This window comes from Leuciscus leuciscus, assembly GCF_965113295.1.
Source record: "Leuciscus leuciscus genome assembly, chromosome: 3".
Classification (NCBI taxonomy): Eukaryota; Metazoa; Chordata; class Actinopteri; order Cypriniformes; family Leuciscidae; genus Leuciscus; species Leuciscus leuciscus.
In genome coordinates, this window is record NC_138727.1 from 20,352,112 (window position 1) to 20,378,798 (window position 26,687).

General features: G+C 40.4%; 2 protein-coding genes across 2 annotated transcripts; one reads left to right on the forward strand and one right to left on the reverse strand.

Moving 5' to 3' along the window:
• Nucleotides 1-7,129: 7,129 nt before the first annotated feature.
• Nucleotides 7,130-17,943, forward strand: plrg1 (pleiotropic regulator 1). The gene is made up of 15 exons (XM_082165666.1): nucleotides 7,130-7,268; nucleotides 7,473-7,579; nucleotides 9,872-10,008; nucleotides 10,144-10,197; nucleotides 10,322-10,415; nucleotides 12,098-12,188; nucleotides 12,543-12,641; nucleotides 12,852-12,944; nucleotides 14,159-14,308; nucleotides 14,411-14,512; nucleotides 14,608-14,710; nucleotides 14,842-14,950; nucleotides 16,203-16,342; nucleotides 16,912-17,105; nucleotides 17,334-17,943. Exons 1-15 carry the CDS (start codon nucleotides 7,260-7,262, stop codon nucleotides 17,391-17,393), a joined length of 1,542 nt encoding a protein of 513 aa, XP_082021792.1. The 5' UTR covers nucleotides 7,130-7,259; the 3' UTR covers nucleotides 17,394-17,943.
• Nucleotides 17,944-20,984: 3,041 nt separating this feature from the next.
• Nucleotides 20,985-25,019, reverse strand: fgg (fibrinogen gamma chain). The gene is made up of 9 exons (XM_082165674.1): nucleotides 24,863-25,019; nucleotides 24,713-24,769; nucleotides 24,418-24,601; nucleotides 23,220-23,304; nucleotides 22,969-23,099; nucleotides 22,741-22,874; nucleotides 22,238-22,422; nucleotides 21,559-21,836; nucleotides 20,985-21,454 (listed from the first exon to the last, which is right to left on the reverse strand). Exons 1-9 carry the CDS (start codon nucleotides 24,920-24,922, stop codon nucleotides 21,273-21,275), a joined length of 1,296 nt encoding a protein of 431 aa, XP_082021800.1. The 5' UTR covers nucleotides 24,923-25,019; the 3' UTR covers nucleotides 20,985-21,272.
• Nucleotides 25,020-26,687: the final 1,668 nt, after the last annotated feature.

Sequence of the window (26,687 nt, forward strand, 5' to 3'; positions counted from 1 at the left end):
AGGGCTGAGAGAGAAATGACCTGTGCTCTGAAGGGAGTGCCCAATATTTTGGGGACGTAACCATGCCTCGGTTTAAGAATGACTTTCGAGTCATTAGGTCCGAACTCGAGGCACACGGCGTTAACGGATAATGCGTGAAGGTCTCCCACACGTTTGACTGAAGACAGAGCTATCAGAAAAACGGTTTTGACCGTGAGGCATTTCATATCCACAGTTTCTATGGGTTCAAAGGGATGCGCTTTCAGGGCCTCTAGGACCAGCGAAAGATCCCACATAGGAACCGTGGGGGGTCGCGGGGGGTTCATCCTCCTGGCTCCCCTAAGGAAGCGGGTGACGAACTCGTTCCTTCCTAATGCGCGGCCCAGCGCCGAACCGGCAAAAGCTGAGATGGCCGCAACATAGACTTTGAGCGTGGAAGGGGACCTGCCCGTGTCCAGCAGCTCTTGAAGGAAAACCAATACCTGCGATACCCCACATGCTTGTGGATCCAGCCCCTTGGCAGTGCACCACTTTTAACACAGACCATTTAGACGTGTAGAGCCGCCTCGTAGAGGGGGCTCTAGACTGGGTGATCATGTTCACAACCCCTTCTGGCAGGTCAACGGGTATCCGTTGAGTCTCCATGCATGCAGAGACCAGCGCTCTGGATGGGGATGCCAGATCGAGCCGCGGGCTTGAGAGAGAAGGTCTCTTCTCGCCGGAATCGGCCAGGGGACTGTGTCTGCCAGCTGTATTAGCTCCGGGAACCAAGTCTGGTTCTCCCAGTACGGGGCTATGAGGAGCACCATGTGGCGCGCTTCCCTGGTTCTCCTGATGACTTGTGGCAACAGAGAGACCGGCGAGAAGGCATATAGTGGGCCGCTGGGCCAGGTCTGGGCTAGCGCGTCCTCGTTCTTCGTAAAGAACTTTGGGCAGTGAGCGTTGTCTTTTGACGCAAAGAGGTCGACTTTCGCTTTGCCGAAACGGCGCCACAGTGACTGGACTGTTTGGGGATGCAAGGACCACTCCCCAGGGGGAACATTGTCCCTGGACAGTCTGTCGGGACCCTCGTTCAGGTGCCCAGGCACATGCACGGCTCTCAGCGAGCGCAGTGAGTGCTGAGCCCACACGAGGAGGCGTTCCGCCAGGGTGCAGAGCATTTGGGATCTGACGCCGCCCTGGCGGTTCACGTAGGCCACTACTGATGTATTGTCCGTGCTGACTAGAACATGGTGACCTTGGAGGACTGGGAGGAAGTGCCTGAGCGCTTTCTCGACCGCGAGCATCTCTAGACAGTTTATGTGAAGGAGATTCTCCTGGTCTGACCAGCGGCCATAGACCGGTCTGCCTTCGAAGAGCACTCCCCAACCTTGGTTGGAAGCGTCTGTCGAGACAACCTTCCGGTGCGAGATCGCTCCCATCGTCACTCCCGTGCGATACCATTCGGCTGCCAGCCAGGGCTGTAGGGCTGAAATGCAGCCTTGATTCACCCTGACTCGCGAGTCGCCGGCCGCCCAGGCTCGGTGAGGCACTCGCGCTTTCAGCCAGCGTTGAAGCGGGCGCATGCGCAGTAAGCCCAGCTGAAGCACTGCTGCAGCTGAGGCCATATGCCCCAGGATTCGCTGGAATGTCCTCAGCGGAGCCTGGCTGCCCACCTGGAAGGATGCGGCGAGATGACGGATGCGGCACGCGCGCTGCTCCGATAATCTGGCCGTCATAGCCACCGAGTGCAGTTCTATCCCAAGAAGGAGATTGACTGGCGGGGCGATAATGAGCTCTTGGTCCAGTTAACCGAGAGACCCAGGTTTTCCAAGTGGCTGAGAAGCACTGTTCTGTGAGACACAAGATCTGTCTTTGACTGCGCCAGAATAAGCCAGTCGTCCAGATAGTTCAGTATACGCATTCCCCGTCTTCTGAGGGGAGCGAGAGCCGTGTCCATGCACTTCGTAAATGTACAGGGTGCCAAAGACAGGCCGAACGGCAGGACTGTGTATTGATATACCCGACCGTCGAAGGCGAATCTCAAGAATGGCCTGTGACGGGGTGTTATCTGGATCTGAAAGTACGCGTCCTTCAGATCGAGAGAGATAAACCAGTCTCCTGGGCGAATTTGCGCGAGGATTTGTCTGGTTGTGATCATTTTGAACGGCCGTCTCATGAGGGCTTTGTTCAAATGTCTCAGATCTAAAATAGGTCTTAGCGCTCCGTCCTTCTTGGGTACGAGGAAGCAACGGCTGTAAAAGCCCGACTCGCTCAGAGAAGGATGGACCTGTTCTATAGCCCCTTTGTGCAGCAGCTTTGCTATTTTCTGCATGAAGCAGATGTGCTGCTTCTGAATTCACTCTTGTCTCCGTCCGTGCTAAAAAGCGCGGGGGACGGCGAGCGAATTGAAGCGAATAGCCGTGTTCTATAGTGTTCAGCACCCATTCTGACATGCCCTGGATAGCTTCCCATGCTTCCGCACGCATTGCTAGGGGTCGAATGGTCTCTGGGTTCAGATCGCCGCACTGCGCGAGATGGGGAACCTGTATCAGAGAAGATGGGGCGGCGCGCGCGCCGCCGGTGCTTGAACACGGGGGCTGGTAGACAGTAGTGACTGGCTGTACAGCGTATGACGGCTCGATCTTTATGGATGGGGCACATTTCGCTGTTAAAAACCCGTGTCGCGAGATCGGCATGAGGGGTATCGTGTTTGTTAGTAAGTGCGCGCACTCGCGAGCGGGCGCAGGGCTTACATTTGTCACACGGCCAGTGTTTGAGCGCTTTAGAGGGTCTGCAACCCGGGGTAACTGTGTGGCAGAGCCGGCAGTGGGTAGGTGTGGGCACAGAGTCGTGGACACATTCTCTACGCTTATCACTCGAGCGGCGCGTGCCCGCTTTATGAGAGTGCACTCTGAGCGCGTTACCAGGGGAACCGTGTTTGTGTGTAGCAGTGAGCACGAGGGTGTGGGCACATTTTCTACATTTATGACACCTTCGGCGTGAGCCGGACAACCCGAATTTATACTCTTTATGAGATTTATCTGGGCCGCCTTAAAAAACGGCGTTTGTGTGCAGGCGAGCGAGTTGTGTTACTGGCTCGTTGGCTGCGATGTAAGCTGCTGCAGTAGCCTCTTGTAAGGGGACTGACAGAGCTGGGCGCTTTGATGGCTCATATGTTTAGACGCTCATAAATACTCAAGCACCATCCTTGTGAGCGGGAGGGTGCGAGATGCGGGTTCGCTTTCTGTATGTAAGAAAGCTGGCCGCGAGCTCGGAGAAGCAAACAGAAAAAATTGTATCTGCCGCCAGGGCTGGATTCAAACACGGGTCGCTGGCGCGAAAGCCTAATGTTCTGCCACTGAGCCACAGGGGCACACGTAAGCTTTCAGTTAGCGCGAGCATATGACAGAGCGTCGCTCGTGACTTCCGCTCTGATATCCCTTGAAAACGGCGCAGTTGCGCGGCTCGAACAAAGGGAGAGAGAGCGGGAAGATGTCATCATGTGCTGTGACATCGTTTGTTTGCAGGCGTGCGTGTATTAAAAACAGGCTCGTTTACTGCAATATTGATATTTCTAGTCGCCTGAGCTTAGGAGGGGACTGAGAAATGTGTGAGAAATGGAGGTGAGTGACGCGCGCGACCGAGACGCGGGGTAGCTTTCTTATAACGTAAAGGAAGCTATAGCCCGATACCGTCCGTTTCTGACATCCCTTGTGAGCGGCGCCGTTTGCGCGGCTTGACAGAGGGGGTAAGCAGCTGTCTATGATAGCAGCGTTGTCTGCTTCATCCCCTGAGGCGACGGCAGTGCGGGCGAAAGCCGGCCGCTGCGCGTCAGGAGGTGGGGGGGAGAAGGAGATAACGAGGCTCGCGGGAGGGGCTCCGGCGAGCGCTCAGCTACTGCATCCGGCTCCGGAGGCCTCTGAGCGCGGCGTTTCTTCTTTACGCGGTGCGGTGGAGGCAGACGGAGAGGCTCTTTTAGATGCAGTGTGTCGCGGGGCGAACACACAAACACACACAACACAGAGCAAAGAAGGATATAATCCGCCGGATAGCGGAGCAGGCAGGGAAGGCTGAAGGCGGCGAAGACGGCCGGCTTCTTCAGGCTGATATCCTCGGCGTGCTGGTCGCTTGTTTCAACGGCGGCGGCTTCCTCAGAGTCCAGCGATGCGGAGAGCGTCGCTGAAGAGACAGAAATCAGTGAAGCAGCCTCTGAGCCTCGCTTGTATACGCTAAGCCACACCCCCTCTTTCGCGGGCTGTGACGCATGAGGCGCGCCAAGCGCGCTCATTGGACGTGACGTCACGTCTAAGGCTCAGCGATAGGCTGCTGCAGTTGCCGCAGGGCAGCCAATGGGCACGCTAGTAAGCCTGCCCAGGTCTGCGTGCTGCTGCACTGCGTTGAAAAAATTATACAAATTAAGGATAATTTTTTGGCTTCAGATCTCGAGAAAAGATGACTTTCCCGTATCGTAAGCTAACTTACGCAATACGAGAGAACCTCTCGTAAGAGAACCCACAGCATCCCGCAAATAAGAAGTAACCTTTAATCACCATTACAGTGCCAACCTTCTGGTACACACCACACAGCAGTGCCACACCACCCAAATCACCTACACCGAGGGAGGTTAAGTGTCAATGCAGGCCCGGACTGTACAAAGTCACTAAGCACTGTAACACACAGAGAGGAGAGCAGTACCAGAGAAACAAAAAGCAAATAACACAAACAATATTTAATATAAATCGCATTAAACATCAATATCAAGTAAAAGAAGAAATAAACCGCAATAGAAAACTTAAATACACAATAAACAGCGGCTGGTCTGCACATTAGTGAAAGTACAACTGCAGCACAGTTACCCAATATCAGCTCTCAATCCCCAAGCATGATAAATAAAGGTACGGTTATGCAGAATTCCAACACGTCCGTCAGCCCATTGAAGGTACCGCAGCAATAAATGTTCGTCTGCCCCGCTTCCCAGACAGAGTAAAACCTCTTATCGGTCTATATGAAAGGGTACAGAGGCTGCACGTTGAGCACAATTTCAGAAACATGCCAGAACTGCAGAAGTCTCACCATCTGTTGTTGCAACAACCATTTATGCTGTCTTGGTCATATGACTAGCCACCTTCACCTGAGGCCAGTCTCCTCCCACAATATATAATTTAAAGTTTTCAAAAATACTTCTTTATGTCATTTTGACCCACACTCCATACCAGTCAGTGACGGTAATACACCATTTCGTTGTTTGTCCACTGCCAATTAAATTTCAAAAAGAAGAAGAATACTTCTTTACTTATCAATGAAGTGATTATCTGGATGAAAATGAGTGAAAAAATATGGAGTAATGTGCACATGTGCTAAAAGAGGACACAAAAGGCTTGTTCGACTTAAAGTCCCCGTGAACCAGAAGTTGCAAACGACTTTTCTCCAGTGTTGTGACGTATTTCCAAGTGAAACGGAATATTGAACAGAGGGCAGGGTTTTTCTTTAGCGCTCCTCCTCTCCATCTCTGCTCATGGCAGACTAATGGTTTGAGAGGAGTGGTTAAGCGTTTTCAACCCAAGCCGTCAAACTAACGTCATCAGAAAAGGAACGCCATTTCAGACCAGAAGTAACTTCAGATTTTGATTAAAGATTACCACGGCAAACGATTTTTTTCTGTGTTTTAACTTGCATGGATTAATTGTTCACCACAAGACTAGTTATATGCGCTAACAAAGTAAATAGGGTCAATTTTGATTTCATGTCGACTTTAAAGCGGCGCTGCACAGACCAATCGGTTTATGACATCAAAGTACCGCAAGAGCGATTCAAAAGCTTATGGAGCCGTCTGCTCTATAATCACTCTCACAGAACTTTGATGTCATAAACTGATTGGTCTGTGCAGCACCGCTCTAAGTTGATCAAGCCTAAAATGGACACCTGTGGGTCATGTGACCACTTTTTTTGCAAGTGTATTGTTTAGTATTTGAGTTCTCCTCCCCTGCGATGGCATTGACCAATGAACGGGTGTCTTATTTTATATAGGTCTATAGCCTTTTTTTTTATGAATAAAATAGGCTATATTGCCTGGAGCCACCACCAGAGGGTTAAATGGTCATTCATAAATGTTTTGGAATACAGACCTATATGGTTGGTTTCTTTTTAAAGAAGACACTCAACACCTTATTGCTGAAGGAAAAGCAGCTTCAAAAAATAAAAGCATAAAGAAGTTATAGATGATTATGTTTGCTGTAAAGCTTTTTTTTTTTGCCATTTTAACAAAATGTATATTTTACAAAATAATTTGGACAATACATTTTCTAGAAAAAGCAATATGTCTAACCAAGTTGTGTTCCAAATTTGAAGTTAATATCACAAAAATTGAGCCCACTAAAAGGTAATGCAGTCCATTTTCAAAACGGTTTGCACAGAATGAATTTTGAGTGTGATACCAAGTGTCCGGAACACTGACAGTTAACAGGTTAAACTGTGAAAGTTGTCTTTGGAAGTTAGTGTTCAATTTTCAGTAGTCAACACTTCACATCTAATACATAGGAACAGAACAGAACAGAACACTACTATTAGCCCTTAGTTAATGCAGTTTTCAGGGGTATTTTTTCTCCAGCCAGCTCAGCAGTGTCCAATCCTGCTCCTGGAGGGCCATGTTCTGCAGAGTTTATCTTTAAACACACCTGAACCAGCTAAGCAAGGTCTTATAAGCATATTAGAAACTTTCATGCATGTGTGTTGAGGCAAGTGTGAGCTAAACTCTGCAGGACAGTGACCCTCCAGGGCTGAGTTTGGACACCCCTGATTTAGCCTATACCTTAAACATTAGCCTACTATGCTTCATGTGGTCTGTCTAAAGTGGCAGCCAGTATAAATACATAAATAGCCTATTCGTACATGAATGAATAAATACATGAAAACTGGATATCGTTGCAGTGTACTTTTAAAGTTTAAATCTTGAAGTTAAATGAAAATATTAAATGTGAAAATATGTTTGAATATTGGTTTGTAAAATTACAAATATAAAAGATAAAAGTTCGTACGAAATAAAAAATTGAGTAACCAAGGATGACCGTATGTTACTGCATAAATGTGAACATTTCTTTTAAATCCAGATTATTTACATGTAGTTCCATTTTATAAGCGGACTTTTGTGTCATTCTGATGTAACGCTCTACCGGAAGACAGTTTGTCGCGGCCGGAAGTATTGTGTTCATGTCCGGTTCAGGTTGTGATTGTTTGGTGTGTGGCGAAGTTTTTATATTTAAGTTTGAGCATCGTGTTCGTGTTTTGGGGAACCCACAAACATGACTGAGGTAAAGCGGTGAATTTGGTTAATTGGCGAGTGTTTCAGATTGGAAGTCAAGCTGCATAGTTTCGTGAATAGTTTGTGAATGAAAGCGGCGTGCTGTATTTCTGCACATGTTTGGTATTCTAGATATACAAATCTAATAGTAACATATTTCTGTATGACTAAACCGATCATCTGATTTTGATATTCTGTGTTTTTATTCCTATAGGACGTGCAGAAGCACTCGGTCCACACGCTAGTGTTTCGCTCTTTGAAAAGGACACATGATATGTTTGTGTCGGATCATGCTAAACCAATAGCGCTGGACGAACAGAGGTAATACACAATAAATACACCATCCTGTTGCTCTTGGTTTTATTAACGTAGAACGGTAATCTGGAACGGTGGTGATACGATGTAGCCAGAGCCGTTGAAAAAGATAGTTATGACAGCCTTTGAGTAGCTGCTATGCAGCTCTCAATTTTCCAAACAAATCTGAGCTGAATGGTTTTACTAAGCGGGACAGATAGCAGCAGCCAATATACATATATGTAACAATATAGTACAGTTATAGTAACACTTTTTTGAGCTGTGGAGTGACACAATTAATATATTTCAGTTTAATTTAGGATGGAAGGGGGATTGGGATTTTCATACTTTTAGATGCCACTGACCGCCATATATGATCACATTCATGCGAGGAACTCCCATCCTAAAATTTAAAAGTCAGCTATAAATTATGTAAAGATACAATGTATACTGTAAAAAAACAAATACAAATATTATTTGGAAAATATTTAGTAGTACTTTTTTATTATATTATTTTTAACCTTTTATATGTAATTGTATTCATTCATATATATATATATATATATATATATATATATATATATATATATATATAAAATTTTACTTAAAGCTAATGTATATTCATTTATATTAAATTTGTATTTTTATAATTATTCATATACGTATGCACAAGTGAATATAATTTTTTTCCTATTAATACCAGCCACTGCTCACTTTAACCCAAGAAAGAAGTTTGAGCAACGGTGCAAAATAATCAAGGCGACCAATTGCACCCAACAAAAAACATTTTATTATATACATTATACAATATATCCTGGGAGAGGGTAGATACGCTTTTCCTTCAATGGGCAGTCTTTATAGAAACTCATTCAGGGCTTAATATACGTGGTTTTGCTTAAAAAGTAGATTCATTTTCTCAAGCCATAAAGGAACACGTAATATTTCGTTTATTTATGCATTCATCTTATTAAATCACCACATTTGGAGATACGTTTTTTTACTGGACAAGAATGGTATGAAAAATTGTACACTGGAAAGTAATTACTGCAGAAACTTAAGCAGTCAGACAAATGAAGTGGAGTAAAAGGTACAATATTTGCCTCTTGAGATGTGGTGGAGTAAAAGAATAAACTAACATTAAATGGAAATACTCAGGTAAAGTACCTCAGATTTGTACTTAAGTACAGTACTTGAGTAAATGCATTTCAATACATTCCACAACTGGAAGCAGAGCATGCCATAGTCCCCAGACCGGGCCTTGAGTCGAGTCGAGCCTGTTGCTGCTGGAAAGATCTGAGAGTAGTAAAGAAAGATGAAACTGTCTTAGTTAGTTTATTTGTCATTTGCACATTGCATACAGGGGCACACTGGGATTTGAAATGCTTATGACAATGCTTGGGTCACAGAAATAAGGATGTACAATACAATAACATGCACATTTAATGTACATGCATATATTATAAAGAATGGCATTCCATCCAATGAAATTAGGTGTACTAATACGATACGGTCTTATACTAAGTGTAGTTAATTTTAACAACAAATATAATCACAGAAGATAGTTTGTTTAAATTACTCTAATGACAAAAACTCTAATTAATTGGATGTAAATTAAACCAAACTGACATCTAGTTATGCTAGTTGCTCACGTTATATAACTGGAATTCAAATCTCTAACTAGCTATTAACTGACGATAAACAACTAAAGCTAGCTACATAAAAATACCACTATTTATAGACTCATGACAGTTAAAATGGCAAAAAAAAAGGTAATTTCATTAACTGAAATCAGTGGGGTTCAGTGCTGGAACTAATGTTTCCCCCATGCCACGCATTTTCCAATTCCTATGGAACTCAATGGGAGTGTCACAACTTTTTCAACGGCTCTTGATGTAACCATTGAACATTAATTTTTATTTTATTTTTAAGTTCAGGTAGTTTAGCATAACTTTCTGGGCTAGTAACTTAATGACTGAAGTTTTACACCAACATTTCACAAGCTGTTTATTATAGAAGATTCTTTCTGCCATAGAAAAAAAAAAGGTAATTGTGACTATCTCACAATTCTGACTTTTCCTTTAAATTGTTAAAAAAAAAAAGTCAGAATTTCAAGATATAAGCTCACAGTTGAGTTGCAAATGAGTTATAAACACACATGCAAGTTATAAACTCGCAATTCAAAAAAAGTCAGAATTGTGAGATGTAAACTTGCGGTTGAAACTTTTGTGATATTGAAAGTTGCGATTACTTTGTTTTTTCTTTTTCAATTGTGGCGTAAACAATGCTAGTTAATATTACTTGTACCTTAAATGTTTTTAGCTTCAAAATGAAGATGGCAGTGAAGATGAAAACAGAGTACAGACCTGTGTTAGACATGCCTGTGCTGAAAGAGGGCAGAGACAAAGGGCCACTCCATGCCTCTGACTCGTATGGCCAGCCGGAATACCCACTGCCTGGTACGTCTCTTTCTTTTTGGCCTTTGTTATATTAATGTTTTTTTTTAGTGATTGAAGCTCTCAAAAGGTTTGTTAGTGAAATCAGCAACATCGATTCATCAGTTTACTGTAATTGTTTTACTTTTATTAATGCAGATACTAGTCCAGATTACTTGGTGACAGGAACTCATCCATACCCATCTGCTCCAGGTAAGACTTGAGGTTTTCAATGTCCTTTCCTTTAAGCTTGAGAACCTAGATGCTGAACTTTTTACACTGTATTTTCTTCCGAGGCCTAATCATGTTTTTTTCTTCTTTTTTCTGATGTTTTCAGGAGTGGCCCTCACTGCAGACACACAGATGCAGAAGATGCCCAGTGAAGCAGGTGTTCACTCCATGGCTTTGGCTCTTCCTCCTTCTCAAGCTAGGTACTAAGCTAAACGCCAATACTTCACACTACAATCTCTCATTTTCTTCTAAAGGCCCAGGTATACTTAAGGAGTTTACTCCTTTGACCTTGAGCTTGAATAGATGGGCTTGTCGTATGTGCACTTTCTAGTGCACCATTGTTTTCAAGTGCTCAACTCACTCACACATGCTAAAGTTTTGACCATTCAAGCTCTATAATCTGTGAAAGAGAACTGAATTTGCAATCGCATGCTGTCTGAAAGGCGGCTTTGCGTGCACGCACTTCAGGTCTGAGCCCGGCAGCGAGAGTAGTGCATTGAGAGAGTTGCTTATTTGCGCTTCCATGGCTTGAACAAACACACATACACACAATTTCTCAAAATACCCATCTCCAGGGCCTAAGGGCCCGTCCACACGGAGACGCGTTTTGCTGTATACGTATACATTTTTTATCGTATTGGCGTTTCGTCCACACGGATCCGGCGTTTTCGGAGACTGAAACCGCTATTTTTTTAAACCGGGTCCCAAGGTGGAAAAATCTGAAAACGCCGCCCTTGCGTTTTTGTGTGTACGGCCAATCCGTACATTTTGTGAAACGATGATGTCATCACACCAAGTGTCAACTAGTCAGACACCGTTAAGTCACAGCAACTACATTTATGGTTTTTCATATTGTTCAACAAAGTTCTTGATTAAAAAAGAAAAGAAAAAAATAAGCTACTGTGCCCAATATTATTGTTGTATACAGCGCGCAAGGTTTATGCGCATGCTTTAAGTCTTCTTCTCCGTTTTTAGTGTATGTCTGTGGCAGAATTACAGCGCCACATACTGGTCTGGCATGTATACTACATCGTTTTGAGTCGGTTTCAGTGGTTTCGTGTGTACGCAGATATTTCTTGAGACGACGCCGTGTTTACGGAATTTTTTTTTTGAACAGGGAAAAAAAATATCGGATAGGGAAAGCTCTGGCTTCGTGTGGATGTGGCCTAAAACTAACTTTTTGCTACACCTGCCAATTATCTATGCTTGTAATTTGTTTGTTTGTTCTTAATTTATTACTGACTGTACACTTGCCTTAAATAATGTTTGAAATGTATTAGTTTGGCTTGTAGTTTTTGCTGTGGTCTCGAAGAACTTAGTGTTTTCTTTAAGTAAAGAATAGAAAACGAGTTTTTTTTTTTTTTTTTCTGATCCGTGACTCAAAAACGTAATATGATCCTTGTTTTGTGATCCATTGCACTCCTATTAAAAATACCGGATCATGAGCTGCTCGTGCGTAAAAGAGCATGGTGCCGTGCCTCACTATGAAACAAGCAGTACATGTATTTTTAAATTGCAGCGTTTGTGATTTAATAATTGCACTAAGCAATATCATGATTTTGGTTGGATTTTGGTTCATCATGGACCCCTACTCTGTTCTTGATTAAAAAAAAATGTAAACAAGATGTTTCAATTTCTATCCACTAAACTGATAAAAGTGAATTTATATGTCGATAATTCAAGATAAACACAAAATCCCTTAATGGGTGCTTCAGCGTTTGCACTGTAATTGTGATGTAATTGCATGGGTTTTTGAATATCTAGGAATGTGGTTTGTTTTTTTCGACTCCTGTATTTAGTGTTGTTCACTTGTTTGATCATTTTGAGACAAATTAAAGTGTAAATTAGGTTTTTGAGATGTTTATTTTTCTTTGCTTTGTAGACAGGAAGCCAGTCGAACTGCAGCCAGTGTGGCAGATATCCACAGACATGCAGGAGGTGCAGAGAGATCTCACCCCCCACAACACGCACTGGTGAGCACCACCTTTCATATTTGTATTTTCAGTTTTCAGTTAAAAGTTTTAGTAATTTTATATGCTTTAATTAGTTTTGTCAGTTACTGAACATGATTTTAATAATAGGTTTTAAAATCAGAAGCACCTTCCATCCACTCAATTCTGTTTGTTTCTTGAAAGCTTGTTTCCTTGATTCCAATGTCATTTCATGAATGAGAGATGACTGACCTTATCCATGTGTATTTTAGTAGGCCACCTAAACCTAAAAAATAATAAAACAATACCTAAAAAATATATTTTGTATATCAGTATGTAGATGGTTGCACAGTTTTTCAAAGATGAAGCATCAGCTTTTCCTTTTTCCTGTTGCAGTCTCTTATGGAAGGAGGCACAAAGAGTTCTGGCCTGGTGCCAAGAAAGGCTCCTACCATGCCCAAACCTCAGTGGCATCCACCATGGAAACTGTACAGAGTAAGTGCTTTGTCTCCCTCCAGGAGTTATCAGCATGTTTATTCATATCACGCCTGAGTATTCCTGAATAGAAAATGTGTCTTTGTGCTTCATGTTATGTTGTATGTCTGTGGCTTCATTTTTAAAGACCATTATCGCACAGGTCCAAAAGGGCAGTTTACAATGATGGTATTTCATTGGTAATGATGTTCTTCTCTGGTTGTCTCTCAGGTCATCAGTGGCCATCTGGGCTGGGTGAGATCTATAGCAGTGGAGCCTGGAAACCAGTGGTTTGTAACTGGATCAGCAGACAGAACAATAAAGGTGATCTATGTGACTTCAGATTAGGGCTGCACAATTTTTTATATATATATATATATATATATATATATATATATATATATAAACTGCGTATATTAGAGATGCACCGATACTAAATTTCTCCGCCGATTACTGATACCGATAGTTGGATTTTTCCTTAAAGGGATGGTTCGGAGTAAAATCAACCTAGGGTCCTTTGCACCATGACCTCGAGCCAAACACCCCCCCAGAAGCCTTTTTTCCCTTGGTTGAACATTAATATAGTTGTTTGGCTGGAGGTCATGGTGCAAAGGACCCTAGGTTGATTTTACTCCGAACCATCCCTTTAAGGAAAAAAAATCTCTCCCAAATAATTCTGCAAACTATACAGAGTACACTCTCATTTGGTACACTATAAGATTAGAGGTTACAATTAACAACAGGGCTAATATATTCTACTGCTCTTTATTTCCAGATATATTTACACTCAAATCAAAGAGGACATTTTTGTATAGACCTCAGTTGCGCATAAGGTAGATTTCATAAACACTTCTTCACTTCTAGTGTTTTTATAACTAGCTAACTAACAAACTGTGAACACTGGATAACTTTCCTGAGGTAAATGCAACATTAAGTGATATTGTTTACAAGCTGTTTTGGCTTTTTTCCGCAGTTGAAACGGACTGAGTGATTACATGAGTCATGATACGGATTTCTTTAAGTTGTACTGTATCTTTCAACATACCTTCTGATATTCATGCATTTTTTTTCTAGATATAATTCTAGGCTAGATATAATTTGTATTAAAGTGGAAGAAAAAAAACTCTCTCGCTCCGTGCTGGTTCTTGAACTAAAGCGCTACTGCCTCAGTGACGGATCTGTCACGTCACATTTAAGAGCACACTGGCTTGAACTACGGGTAATTCATAGGGTCAAATAAAGCCTGTATTAACATCGCTATTTTTTTTAACTGTTAGAGCGTTATTGAGACAATTAACGAGATGTTAACTTGCCCTAAATTCAACACGAGAGATTTTCTTCCCGCACAGTATGAGTTGCAGTCTCATTGTCTGACAGTTTGCAGTCGTGCAGTTTTCCTCACCCTTTTGATTGACAGGATATAATTGGCCCTGATCATTGGCTGTTTTTAAACAATCGGTCGATTTTTGGCCGATACATTGTATCACTGTTTATTATGTATCACTGAATAGTGTTAAGCTTTTGTTCTGTAATGCCAGATCTGGGATCTTGCCAGCGGTAGGCTGAAGTTGTCTCTGACGGGTCACATCAGCACGGTGAGAGGCGTGGCCGTCAGCACACGCAGCCCGTACCTGTTCTCCTGCGGGGAGGACAAACAGGTTAAATGCTGGGATCTAGAGTATAACAAGGTACAAACTTTAAATACAAATACAAACAATGTGCATTCATTTTAAGCTTTACCTAAGAGATAACGACTGATATAGATACATTGAGTTTTGTGTTGTCCACAGGTAATAAGGCACTATCACGGTCATCTAAGTGCAGTCTACGGCCTTGACCTCCATCCTACCATTGACGTACTGGTGACCTGCAGTCGAGATGCCACAGCAAGAGTATGACACTTTTTTTGTTTCTTTTTTTTGTGTGTGTGATAACTGATCATGAACATAATATGCAAAGTGTAATGTATGTTTTCTGTGTGTGGTAGGTTTGGGACATCAGGACCAAGGCAAATGTTCACACCCTTTCTGGACACACCAACACAGTGGCTACAGTCAAATGTCAAAGTGCCGAGCCACAGGTGATTACAGGTATGCATACATTTAATTTTTTTGACTCTGCCTTTTGAACAGACTTCTGCTGCTGGTGCATTTTTCAAGGAAATACCATGTATTGTTCTAGGTTATGTTCATGTTTCATGTGCTTTATATCCTGTCTTTAGGAAGTCATGACACCACCATTAGACTCTGGGATCTGATCGCTGGCAAGACAAGAGCCACACTGACTAACCACAAAAAGTCTGTCAGAGCGTTGGTGCTCCATCCCAGGCAGTATGTTGAACAAAGTCATTTTTTCAAACATGATTATCATGACTAATATAAATTGAGTTGTAAATGGAATAAAGTAATAAATTAAGGCCCTATGAAATAAAAAAAAAGCCCTATATTTTCTCTTTTTTTTTTTTTTACTTGCCATAATCTGCATTTCCGTTCCACATTAATTTTTTTACTGGATTATGTGTTTTATGGTTAAATTAATTCATAAAAATGTTTTTTTTTTTTTTTAATACAAAACAAAATTTAGTTGAGTATTTAAATTATGTACGGCACAAATTTCATTTATCAGATCAATGGCTTCAATTCAGAGCTTTACAGCATAATTTTGCAAACATTCTTTACAGCAGTTTCATTGTATAAATCAGTGTTATTTTAGTATTGTTCAGTATTTATTAATATTTTGAATTAGCTTTTATTAAAAAAAAATCTGTTTTAAGTTATGTAGTTTTGTGCTTTTGTTTTTTTTATTAGTTTTCTTTATTTCTATAGGCCTTAATTTTTAAGTTGTAATTTTAATGCTTCAACTTTAAGCTTATCTCATTTACTTGTCAAAGCAACACATTTTTCGTTTAAGTTTTTAATCTAAAATGTAATAGTTTGTTAAAAATAACAACAGTGGCTAAGACCAAATCACAGCTGTGCTGATGTTAAGGTCCTTGCATAATGAGTCTGAAATTTTTGTATGCGTTTTTCGTATTTGTCATTCGGTGACTCTGAATTGTCAAAACACCTATCAAAGTACTTGCTATGGATGCGATAAACGCAGAAAATCGAACCCGATCCGAATTTTTTTATGATGGATGAAAGTTTCGGAGGCAGTGTAAGGGTGATTGACATAACGTGAGGTTGTATTTATGTTTTAACGTGCAAAAATTGCGGACGAGAATTTCGGACTCGGTGTGCAAGAACCTTTAGTATGATACTACATATAATGCTGCTTTCAATAATTTGATATAATTATTATTAAAAACAGTTATATTTATGTATTATTTCATGCATCCAGTTAAAAAGAGAGCTAAAAAGATATTCTGACTGAAGACCTATTACTATTTTTTTATTTATTAATTTTTTTGCCATAATTTGTCAAATTTAATTCAGTTTGTGTTTTCCATATCACAGAAAGCATATGTCCCTAATCAAATAAATCAGTTACATGTTGTTGGTTATCTCCCACACTAAGTTCCAGTTCCCCGTATCTGTTTCAAAGTATTCTTGTCTTTTTTAAATCATATCTTCTCGTTAACAGGTACACCTTTGCCTCTGGCTCTCCAGATAACATTAAGCAGTGGAAGTTTCCTGATGGGAACTTCATCCAAAATCTTTCAGGACACAATGCCATTATCAACACACTGGCTGTCAATTCAGATGGTGTTCTGGTGTCAGGAGGTGAAATGCTCCTTCAAACGTTTTATGTTGCAAAGCCAGTCATGCTAAAAAAATTATTAATTGTATTTAAACCATATTGATTTTTATCTACTACATTTGTTTCCCCTTTGTCTTGTCTGGGCTGCATTTAACTCCACTTTTAAACGTATACTTGCAAACTTCCATAATCACTTCCCCTCCGCCATTTTGAAGTTCGTTCAGCTTCGTCAAGTGGATGAGGGAAGTTTATTTGGACAGACCCTCGACGACTCAATTTTGTCAGAGGGAGCGAGTCTACAGATATGCATCACTTTAGGCAGATAGGCAGATCCAATGCAACACGATTGTGACATCACACCCAATAAATTGGCAACCAAGTGATCAAGGGCTTAGGGTGTTCCATTTAAACCCATTGCAAGGGTTCTGCCAGTTGTGGTCTCTCGTGCAACTCAAGCAATGATGGTCATCCATGTGAAAGAGACGAAGGGTAGTTAGTGAGGGACTTAAAAGCAGCCTTTTTTTAATTCACTTTTGTCCCTTAATTTGGTGCATCTTGTTCTGACTATCCTTTCTATTGTTTTTCACATCAGCTGATAATGGAACTATTCACATGTGGGACTGGAGGACTGGCTACAACTTCCAGAGGATTCATGCAGCAGTGCAGCCCGGTTCTCTGGACAGCGAGTCAGGGATTTTTGCATGCGTGTTTGATCAGTCTGAGAGTCGGCTCATAACAGCAGAGGCTGACAAAACCATTAAGGTCTACAAAGAGGACGAAACAGCTGTAAGTTCCCAGTTCACTAGTAATACTTCTTTAAAACTAAGTATTATAATTATTTAAAATAACACACTGACTGTTAAATGTTTATGATGGAAAAAGGTTATAGTGAATTTAAAATCCTCAGAGTTCTCCAAACATTTAAATTCTTGATTGAAGAGAACTGCCTTGATGTGATTTTTGTAATTTTTCAGTTTTAATTTTTCATTGATAAATATATATATTTTTTTTCAGACTGAAGAATCCCACCCAGTTAATTGGAAACCTGAGATCCTGAAGAGAAAAAGATTTTAGGGTTGTTGCTTTTTTTTAATTTTTTATTTCATCTTCCTATTTTTTTTAATCCTTTTCATTTTGTTACATTTTAGCTGGCTGATTTCTATGGCAATGTCTGCTTAAGGCGTAAACAAACAACACTTTAAGAAGTCAGGAGACACTTGATATCAGATGAGACATTTTGCTTTGCTCTACCTATCTAAATAACAATATGAATATTTTCGGTTGTATACATGAGGAAAGGTCTCTTCCCTGTCTACTCCAAACACCATTTGCAGGTCTATGTGACACGGTCTGCCCAGCTATTCATTCTGAACTTCAAGAAATCCTACAGAATAATAATGTTCTATTTCAGATCTGTGCATTGTTGCTGATCTCAATCAGAGACAAACAATACAAATGTCATTTTGCATATGTACTTGCTTTATTTTTATTTTTTATTTACAGTGAATTCCTGGAAATAAAAAAAAAAGGAAAAAACCTATTCCATGTATCTCTCATGTCTGGAAAAATGTTGTATTTCCTGACGAAATATTTTGTAAAATAAAGAACCCTAGTTTAAAACCCATTGTTTTCATCCTATTGAACTGATCATCATTTCATGAAAGGCATGAATTCAAGAACAAAAAGTTTAACCTCTAGTGCCCTCATTCACAAATAGATTTTTTTTGTGTGTGTGCATTATATACTGCTGTGCGTATCAGCTTTTGCAGTTTCTGCAATTATGTGAAAATTAATATTTTATTTAGAAAAGTTTTTACTTGATTCACTTTTTAATTCTTAAACTTATACTTTATTTTTAAAGTTTAGTCCATCTTAACCAGTGTTTCCCAAATCCCAACCCAGTTCCTGGAGGCTTCCTTTTCTGACCCATATATTTCTAGTCTTGTGCTGTGTCCCAGTTCAAAGGCTGCATTCTTCGAAAGACTCGGACTTCAAAGGCCACGCCTTCAAAGGTCGGACATAGCATTGTCCGTTTGAGCTGCCGTTTGATGAGCAGCAGTAATGTTTGTACCAGACCAGCTGTTTTTTGCCTAAAAGCAAAACAAGGTTCACAACCTGTCTAATTATATTCACCGTGGTTCATTTATGTAAATAAAGAGTATAAACTATAAAATTGTTTCTTGGTAAGATGTCAACATTTCAAGTGCTTTAAAGTTTTTTTTTTTTTTTTTTTTTTTACATTCCTATCAGTAGATATTTGAGTAAGTTGAAACCGAATACTTGTTTTAAAAGTGTAATTTGGCAATTTCTCTCAAAAATGAATGAAGGACATGAAACAAATCCTGTCTTTAAAGGATCCTTTAAATTGAGATGTCCTTTGACAGCTTGATGACGTGGCAGCCGAGATATGCAGCCTTACTTGGACGCAGCCTTCCATTTGAGAAGCGTGTTGGTGTGCCTCCAGGAACAGTGTTTGGAAACACTCTTCAGGCCATTCGTTTAGGTTATTTCCTTGCCTATATTCTCGAAAAGAAATTAAGGTTTTTGAGGAAAACTTTCCAGGATTTTTCTCCATGTAATGGACTTCAATGGCAACCAACGATTTGAAGGTCCAAATGTCAGTCTCAATGCATCACGTTGGAAAGGTCACGTGCGACATTGTTAAACATCCAGGATGTGCACACGTAAGGACCATTTTAAACAATAAACTGACACAAAAACAAATAAATATGTGTCATTCAACACAATAAATTTGAACGGTCCTCATACTACAAACTTGAAAACACTGGGTCTGTACTTCCGGCTATATCATTTTTTTTTTTTTTTTTTAGAAAATGACTGATTGTTTTGCTTGATAAAACCCTTATTTCTAGGCTAGGATTGTGTCGAGCCTTTCAAGATGCATTGAGACTGACATTTGAACCTTCAAACTGTTGTTTGCCATTCTAGTTCAAAAGTGAACTACTCCTTTAAGTCAAGCAGTTGTTCCAAAATGGTTGCTGTGATTTAAAGAGTGTTAGTGGCCCAACTGATAGTGACAATGAACTATGCCTCCAAATGCAGAAAATATTTCAGCAAACAGCATTACAAAATGTTGAAAATTATCTTGCTACTTGTAAACTAATTCAAATAGCTTACCTTTTTTATGATTGGTTAATACAAATGGGAATACATGTGCAACAAAAGAAGGTAAGAATCATTCACATATTACCCAATGATTAAACGTACCCCTTGTCCTGATAGTTTACCCCTAATATAAGCAAAACATTAACAGCGATGTTAGGTTCCAGATAGAGTTGTATTTCTGACACAAACTAAAGGTACATCTCTACTGATGGATTCGTAATAGGTGAGATACAAAAAGTCATTGCTATGAACTTGATGGCAATAAACTGTACAGGAATTTTAATTAATCAAGACTGATAGTGTTACATAAGGCTATGCCTGATCTGGAAAAATTCACAACCACAATGCAAACAAGAAGGCACTTGTTTCCTATGTCAAAATTGCTGACTCAATATTTATTGATTGATGCTCCACAGCAGGGATGATGAAATCCTTGCATCATTCAGGGAGCTTGGAGTGCAGCCTGATCAGGGTGTTCTATCACAGTACTGGGGCAATATTGACTTACTGGTCCACAACTCCTACACAGAGGTTAACACACCAACACAAAACCTGAATAACAAACAATGATGCACTCCCACGTTCACATTTTGAATAGGGTGGATGTTTGTTACAGGCAAAGAAAATGGTAAACATAAAAAATAATTTTCTGAGCCGTAGTTTTTTTTTACAACGTATTTTGATACCCTTTATAATGAAACTACTCTACAGTGTAATTACACAAAAAAGTCATATTAATTAGGTTTAGGGTTTGGTTAAGTGTTAGTTGCTTGTAATTATGCATAATGTATTATTACAACAGTAATTACGTGTAACCTGTGTAACTAGGACACATTAAAATACAGTTTTACCCATTTTTGTGTTATGAAGGTTCTATGTATCTGTTTTTTAAATATAAAATGAAAATAAAATTTGTGTACTGTGGGATTACAAATTTAAGAATCTGTATAAAATCTGCTGATCTTATGTCCTTACCTAACATGATATGAAAAACTAAGGTATAGAGTACATTGAATTTAGCATTTAAGGTTATGATGATGATACCAGCTGTTAAGCAAAGTTTCCAGCAAGAGATTCCTGCCAGTCCTGTTCTCTGTATTGTAAATTAAATGAGTCAGATTACTGAGACCCTCACCCTTTTTCTTTAATGGCTCTTGGAGCCCCTGTCCCAGTCTTTGAATAGTTATGCTTATTGGATTAGGATTGGTAACACTCTAGAGTCTGGGGCGGGTTCCTATATCTGTATACGTCATTTGCATGCTTTGTTTAACGTCGTCACCCAGGTGCTTTGTCTCCATTTCTAAGCACTGCCCTCTAAATGTATATAAACTACAATGTACACTGCCTTAGTTAGACTTGAATACTGCAGCTACCGACAGCTCGTGTTCTCAATAAAGAATCCTGCTGAAGATACAACCAAGTCTCCTGGTCTTCGCTTCTGAGTTTCCTACAGTACCTTTGTGACATACCTATTTTAATTTGAACTTCACCTACATTGTCCGTGATTACTATATTAAGTAAAGAGGACTACAGAATACCTTTCTTTTACAAAAGACAGAGAATTTTTATTAATTCATTGACAGGTGCAATGCGTTAGACCATTTTATTTTAAATGAGTTGATCGAATTTAAAAACATGACCAACATGACTTGTGTACGAAGCTTTTGCAGACCTAATTTTTGAAGAATGGAAAATATCAGACACCAATAGACATGTTTACACTCACTTAAAAATGCTTTGCCCATGTCATTTCCATGATTTTTACACAATTGCTTCACAAAAACAAAATGATATCTCAGAACAATGGGGAGAGCTTTGGTAAGGTCTTTAAATGTCTCCCAGGCCTCCAAATTGCTTGACACCGCTTTCCTGCCCTCCAGCAGTGACTCTGTTAATGGGAATGATCTTCATGGTGGTCTCCTTCAGAGAATACCAGCGACTGTGCCACGTGGCCCAGATAATGCCGTTGTCATATCCATGCTGTGTGTCTTTCTCTGTGTACTTGCCACCTGTAAAGACAGAAAAAATACATCAGTAATGAGATCAGTATAATATTGATGGATTTTGGAAGGAAGACCATCTCCTATGAAGAGGAAAGAGTGTAATGGTTTACCCTGGAAGTATTTTCCATTGAGATGAGCAGCATGGCAGCGGTTCATCCACCAGCCAGACCCTTCCTGCAAGGCACAGTGTTCCCCGAACTTGTCATTGTCTCTGTCAGGTGTACTGAACTGCATGCCATTGTGAGATGTGTAGAATTTGTCACTGGGATCGTCGCCAAAGTCGTAACCATCAAAGGCATCACCAGCATCTCCGCCAAAGTAATAAGCATACGTCAAGCGGTATGCATCAACTTCTGGTCCAAGTTTGAAAGTGGCGTAGTCGGCATACCTGAGAAGGCAAGTTTTACAAGACAAAATTTGTGACAAACACTCAGCCTATTGATTGCTGTGCACCCTAATGTTCAGCAGCGTGTTTGATCTGACTGAAGAGGTCATGAAATGTCACTTGACAAAAATCAATTTTGGTTGCGGAGCAAAGTCCTGTTTGACAACTGCAGATAAAGAAAACTCTTGCATTTGGAATTCATGGATAAATCTTACTTAGGTTTGACACTAAATTGATGTCCAAAATTAAACACCATTCCTGTAACCCAAACCACAGAAAGTCGATTTGGATAAAAGTATTCCAAATGCAAAAATAAAAAAAATAAGATGATTGTGGAACTCGACTTGTGAGATTCAAACATAAGTAAGAGTAAGAAAAACTCATGTTTTCCCATGGTTCATTACTTTTTGTTGCCTTCCCAATCGACCATCTCTATCCTTAGCACATAAGGCACACTGGACTGAACCGACAGCAGATGCATCTTCTCATTCCCCAGCCAGAACTCTGTTCTGTCATCTGGTGAGAGGTACCCAAAGCCTTCCTTATACTGAATCCAATTTTTGTTGAAGTCAACGCTGCCATCCCGTCTCTGAAAAACATATAATTAATTTTGATTGATCAATAAAGTAGCATGCATTTGTAACTGGTCCTACTCACACCACATCAAGTGGGATTAGAGCCAGCGTCAACCGGCATGGGAGACAGGTGTGATAAAAAGGATGTAAGAAGCATGTAAAGTCTGTCTTTTGTGCACCTCTTGAGGCCAGGGGAGTGAAGTTTACCTGAACAACTACTGGACTCACCACCCTAAACCTCACTCTCATCTGGTTCACGGCACCAACGGCCCTGTATCTCTTTTTTTTTAATGGAAATTGAGTCACTGTGCATTGTCTGTTGTGTTGCGTACCCTCTGAAGTACAGTCCATCCACGTCCAAAGCTGTCTATCTCACAGTAGACCAGGAACGCCTCAGGAGCCCTGGCTGGTTTCACATAGTAGAGCCCACTGACCTTACCACCTTTGTTTGCGATGTCCTGACAGTCTGGGGAAAAGTACACATAATTCAGCTCTCTAATCGTATGTAAAGAAAATTCACCATGTCAGTTGTCATTAAGATGTTCAAATGCTGATTTTACCTTTGCCTGTGACTGTCTGAATCTCCACAGTGTCTTTGCAGGGCTCTTTGCACAACTGGTCCAGCTGGAGAGACAGCTGCTTTAAATCAGTAATTCGTTTCTCATTAGCCTGTAGGATTGACTGCAGTTGACTGGGGAGGGGGAATTAAAAAAAAGTATATTTAATAAGACTATTGATTTATATAATGACATTTAATAAACTATCAGGACATGAAAAGTGGTATAAAAAAAAAACAAGAAAAAGTACTCACTATATTTGATCTTCCTGAGCGAGAATGCTTTTCTCAAATCGCAATACATCATCCAGCATGCTTGAAGATTTTTTGATGTATGTATCTGACAAAAGGATTGTGATTAACCTCATGAAAATCAAGTGAAGTTTAACATTTATTTTAAAATACAATTCATACATACAATGACTATTCAATGATAAGCACGTTTTACTTTCTGTATTTAAATTCAGTTTTATTAATTTTGACAAGCAAAAAAATAAAATAATTCTGTAATTTTTAAGGCCAAACAAGTAATTTGGTGAGGTCAATTTGTAAAGAAAGACTACACACCTGCGCATATATATATTCAAACGTGCATACCTACAGACTAAACAAATAATACGCATTTGCACACCATCAGCGTTTTCATAGATTTGTATTTTTGAAGTTTACGCGGAGATGATAACATTTAAAAAAAAATGTCACTGCTTGCACCTTGGAACCTATTTCAAGGTTTGGGTTCTCGAGCCACTAGGCACTGTTGTTGTGTGAATGAGCGGGCCGGAAAGCGTTAAGGGTTTTCTGTTAGAACGGTGTCGTGTAAGCGGCCCCTAAGTTAATAACTAATGATCTTTGCCATGGAAGTGAATCAATCAAAACTAAATTTAGCTGGACAATAACTTTATTCTAGAGCTGCTGTAAAGCCAAAACAATCTCTGTTACTTTAATTTCCTATTATCACTGTAAAGCTGCTTTAAAACAATCAATATTGTTAAAAGCGCTATATAAATGAATGTGTTTTTAACAATAAAGCTCAGCAAGTCTTTTAAAATACAAGATAATTTGGGGTTGTAAACAGCTATGTTGTGCGACTCCCGTAATCTGTATTATGAATGAATGAATAATGATTGACATTTTAAATAAATAAATAAACTATTATATTTACTTTTTTTCTAAATAACAAGACACGCACGCACGCACGCACGCACGCACACACACACACACACACACACACTCATATGTATTCAAGGTGTTAGAAAAATATGTTATTTGTTGCTTACTCCACATTTAAATTTTCATGACATTCAGGGCACTTATCTATAATTTCAAATAACAGAAACCTGCATCAACCCGGGAGCAGATTTAAAAATCTCAAAAGCTCATCCGAGACAACTGTAACCTCTGTACACATGTTTTGCATTTTTGTTAATCCATAATTAATGAAAAATTGTGTTACCTGGTGCTTGTTTTTGTGCTTGTGTTTCTGAGTCTTTCAGGTAGACCACTTTGTCCTGCGCTCCTCTAGTAAGGTTGGCGATCTCCTCCAAATCTTGTTCCATTTCATCCAGCTTTCTGTCTATATCAGGCTTGTACCTCTGAAGGTAATCAGCAACTCCACATGTGGTAGGGCAGTATGTCCCCTGAGAAAGTAAGGATGGAGAGTGACTGTTAAACCAATGACTGTTACAATGTAGCATTTTAATTGTAAGTTTATTACTTAAAACAATCCAGAGCAGACAATCTGTACTTACAAACCCATCATTTGGGTTACACATATCTTGCGACGGTGAATAGTCCCCTCTCATTTGCTTAAGGTGAAAAAGGGAGAAAAGACAATCAGTAAAAGGCATTATAACATATTTACTATTACAATAATAATAATAAAAAGTTCAGTGTCTCACCGCTGACGTTAATGTGGACAGCAGCAGGATGGAAGCAACCACATGCATTAACGAGGCCATGTTGGACCTGCAATCTGTGTGGTGTACCGTTGAGATTGTGTGGGACTGTTGACTGCCGCAGGATATTTATCCGAACAAGGTCCTCCTCAGAAATGAAGATAACAGTCCACTATACAAATAAAAGCTAACACAATCCTTCTCTTACTCACTGTCTGAATCAGAACTAACCGTAAATGATGCAGAGATGGGACAATGTGTTCAGTTCCTGCAAATGTACATACATAAGCAGAGTGAACTTGTAAGGGTTTCATTACTGGTACCTGAACATTATATCGATCAGGGTTATTCAACCTTGTCCAGACCAAGAACATTTTGGGGGTTTTATATTGTAAAGAAATGTGGCTGCTGGTATTTAAGCCTTGACTATAGTAAACATGAAACATGCATTTTAGTCTGGAATTAGGCTAAAGCCCTGTCTGTGAAACAAAAAATAGTTTAATGAGGGGACAATGAAACATTCATCTGAACTGAAGCTTATTTAGCTTTGGTTGAAGTTAACTTACAGTTTTTTTGGATTGCTTACACACTAAAATTAAAAGTAGTACACTATTAGCAAAACCTTACACTCAAGAAGCAAAACATCAGCCCATATTTGCACAACTATAAGCACATTGTCAACCTCACACTTGTTGCAAAACTCTACACACAGTGATTTGCAAAACACTAAACACACTTAACATACATTACACACAAAAATCTATCATGAAGTCACTTCCTTGCAATACCAAAGCACTGACTGTCAAATTACCGCACCGTCCAACCAATTGGTTCAACACAGTCATCAGGTGTGCAAACACTTGTTTGCTTAATTGTAGACACACCAATCAGGTGTATAAGCACTATAAAAAGCAGCAGGTGAGTTCATCTGTCTTCAAGCACAATTGAAAGAGTCAGAGAAAGAGTAAGACGAGGAGGAGAACGAGGAGGAGGAGGACGAGGAGGAGGTGGAGGAGGAGGAGGTGGAGGAGGAGGAGGAGGAGGAGGAGGAGGAGGACGGGGAGGAAGGGGAGGACGAGGAGGACGAGGAGGAGGACGAGGAGGAGGAGGAGGAGGAGGAGGAGGAATGGGAGGAAGAGGAATCAACAGAGGAGGAATCAACAGAGGAAGAGGAAGAGATGGAGGCCATGCTGGAGGTAGAGGAAGAGGAAGACAAGAAGGTGCTCAAAGAGGACCGAATCTGACAAATGAGATCCGCGCAACACTGGTTGACCACGTTGTCAACCACGGCCTGACGCTGAGGGAGGCTGGACTGCGAGTACAGCCAAATCTAAGCCGATACACAGTGGCAAGTGTGATAAGAACATTTCGACTGGAAAATAGGTATTTGTACTGTATTCTATGCACTCAGCACTTCTGTTACCTTTTCCTGTGAAATTACTGTACTATTGTATACTGTTTTTTTTTTTCTACATAGGATTGAGGGTCAGGAACGACAAGGGGGAAGGCCTCCTATGTTCACAGAGCAGCAAGAGAGGGAGATAGTAAACATGGTTTTGGCCAACAATGCTATAACACTCAATCAGCTCCAAGCTAACATTGTCAATAACCACGCCACTTTCAACGATATCCATCAGGTCTCAACATCAACACTGGCACGCATCCTAAAAAAAAACCATATTCAAATGAAGCAAATTTATCGAGTGCCTTTCGAGCGCAATTCTGAAAGGGTGAAACGACTGCGGCATGATTATGCAGAGGTATGTATTCACTTTAGCAGTGTGATCTTGCATACTGTCTCATAATCTTTTACTGTACTGTAATATGT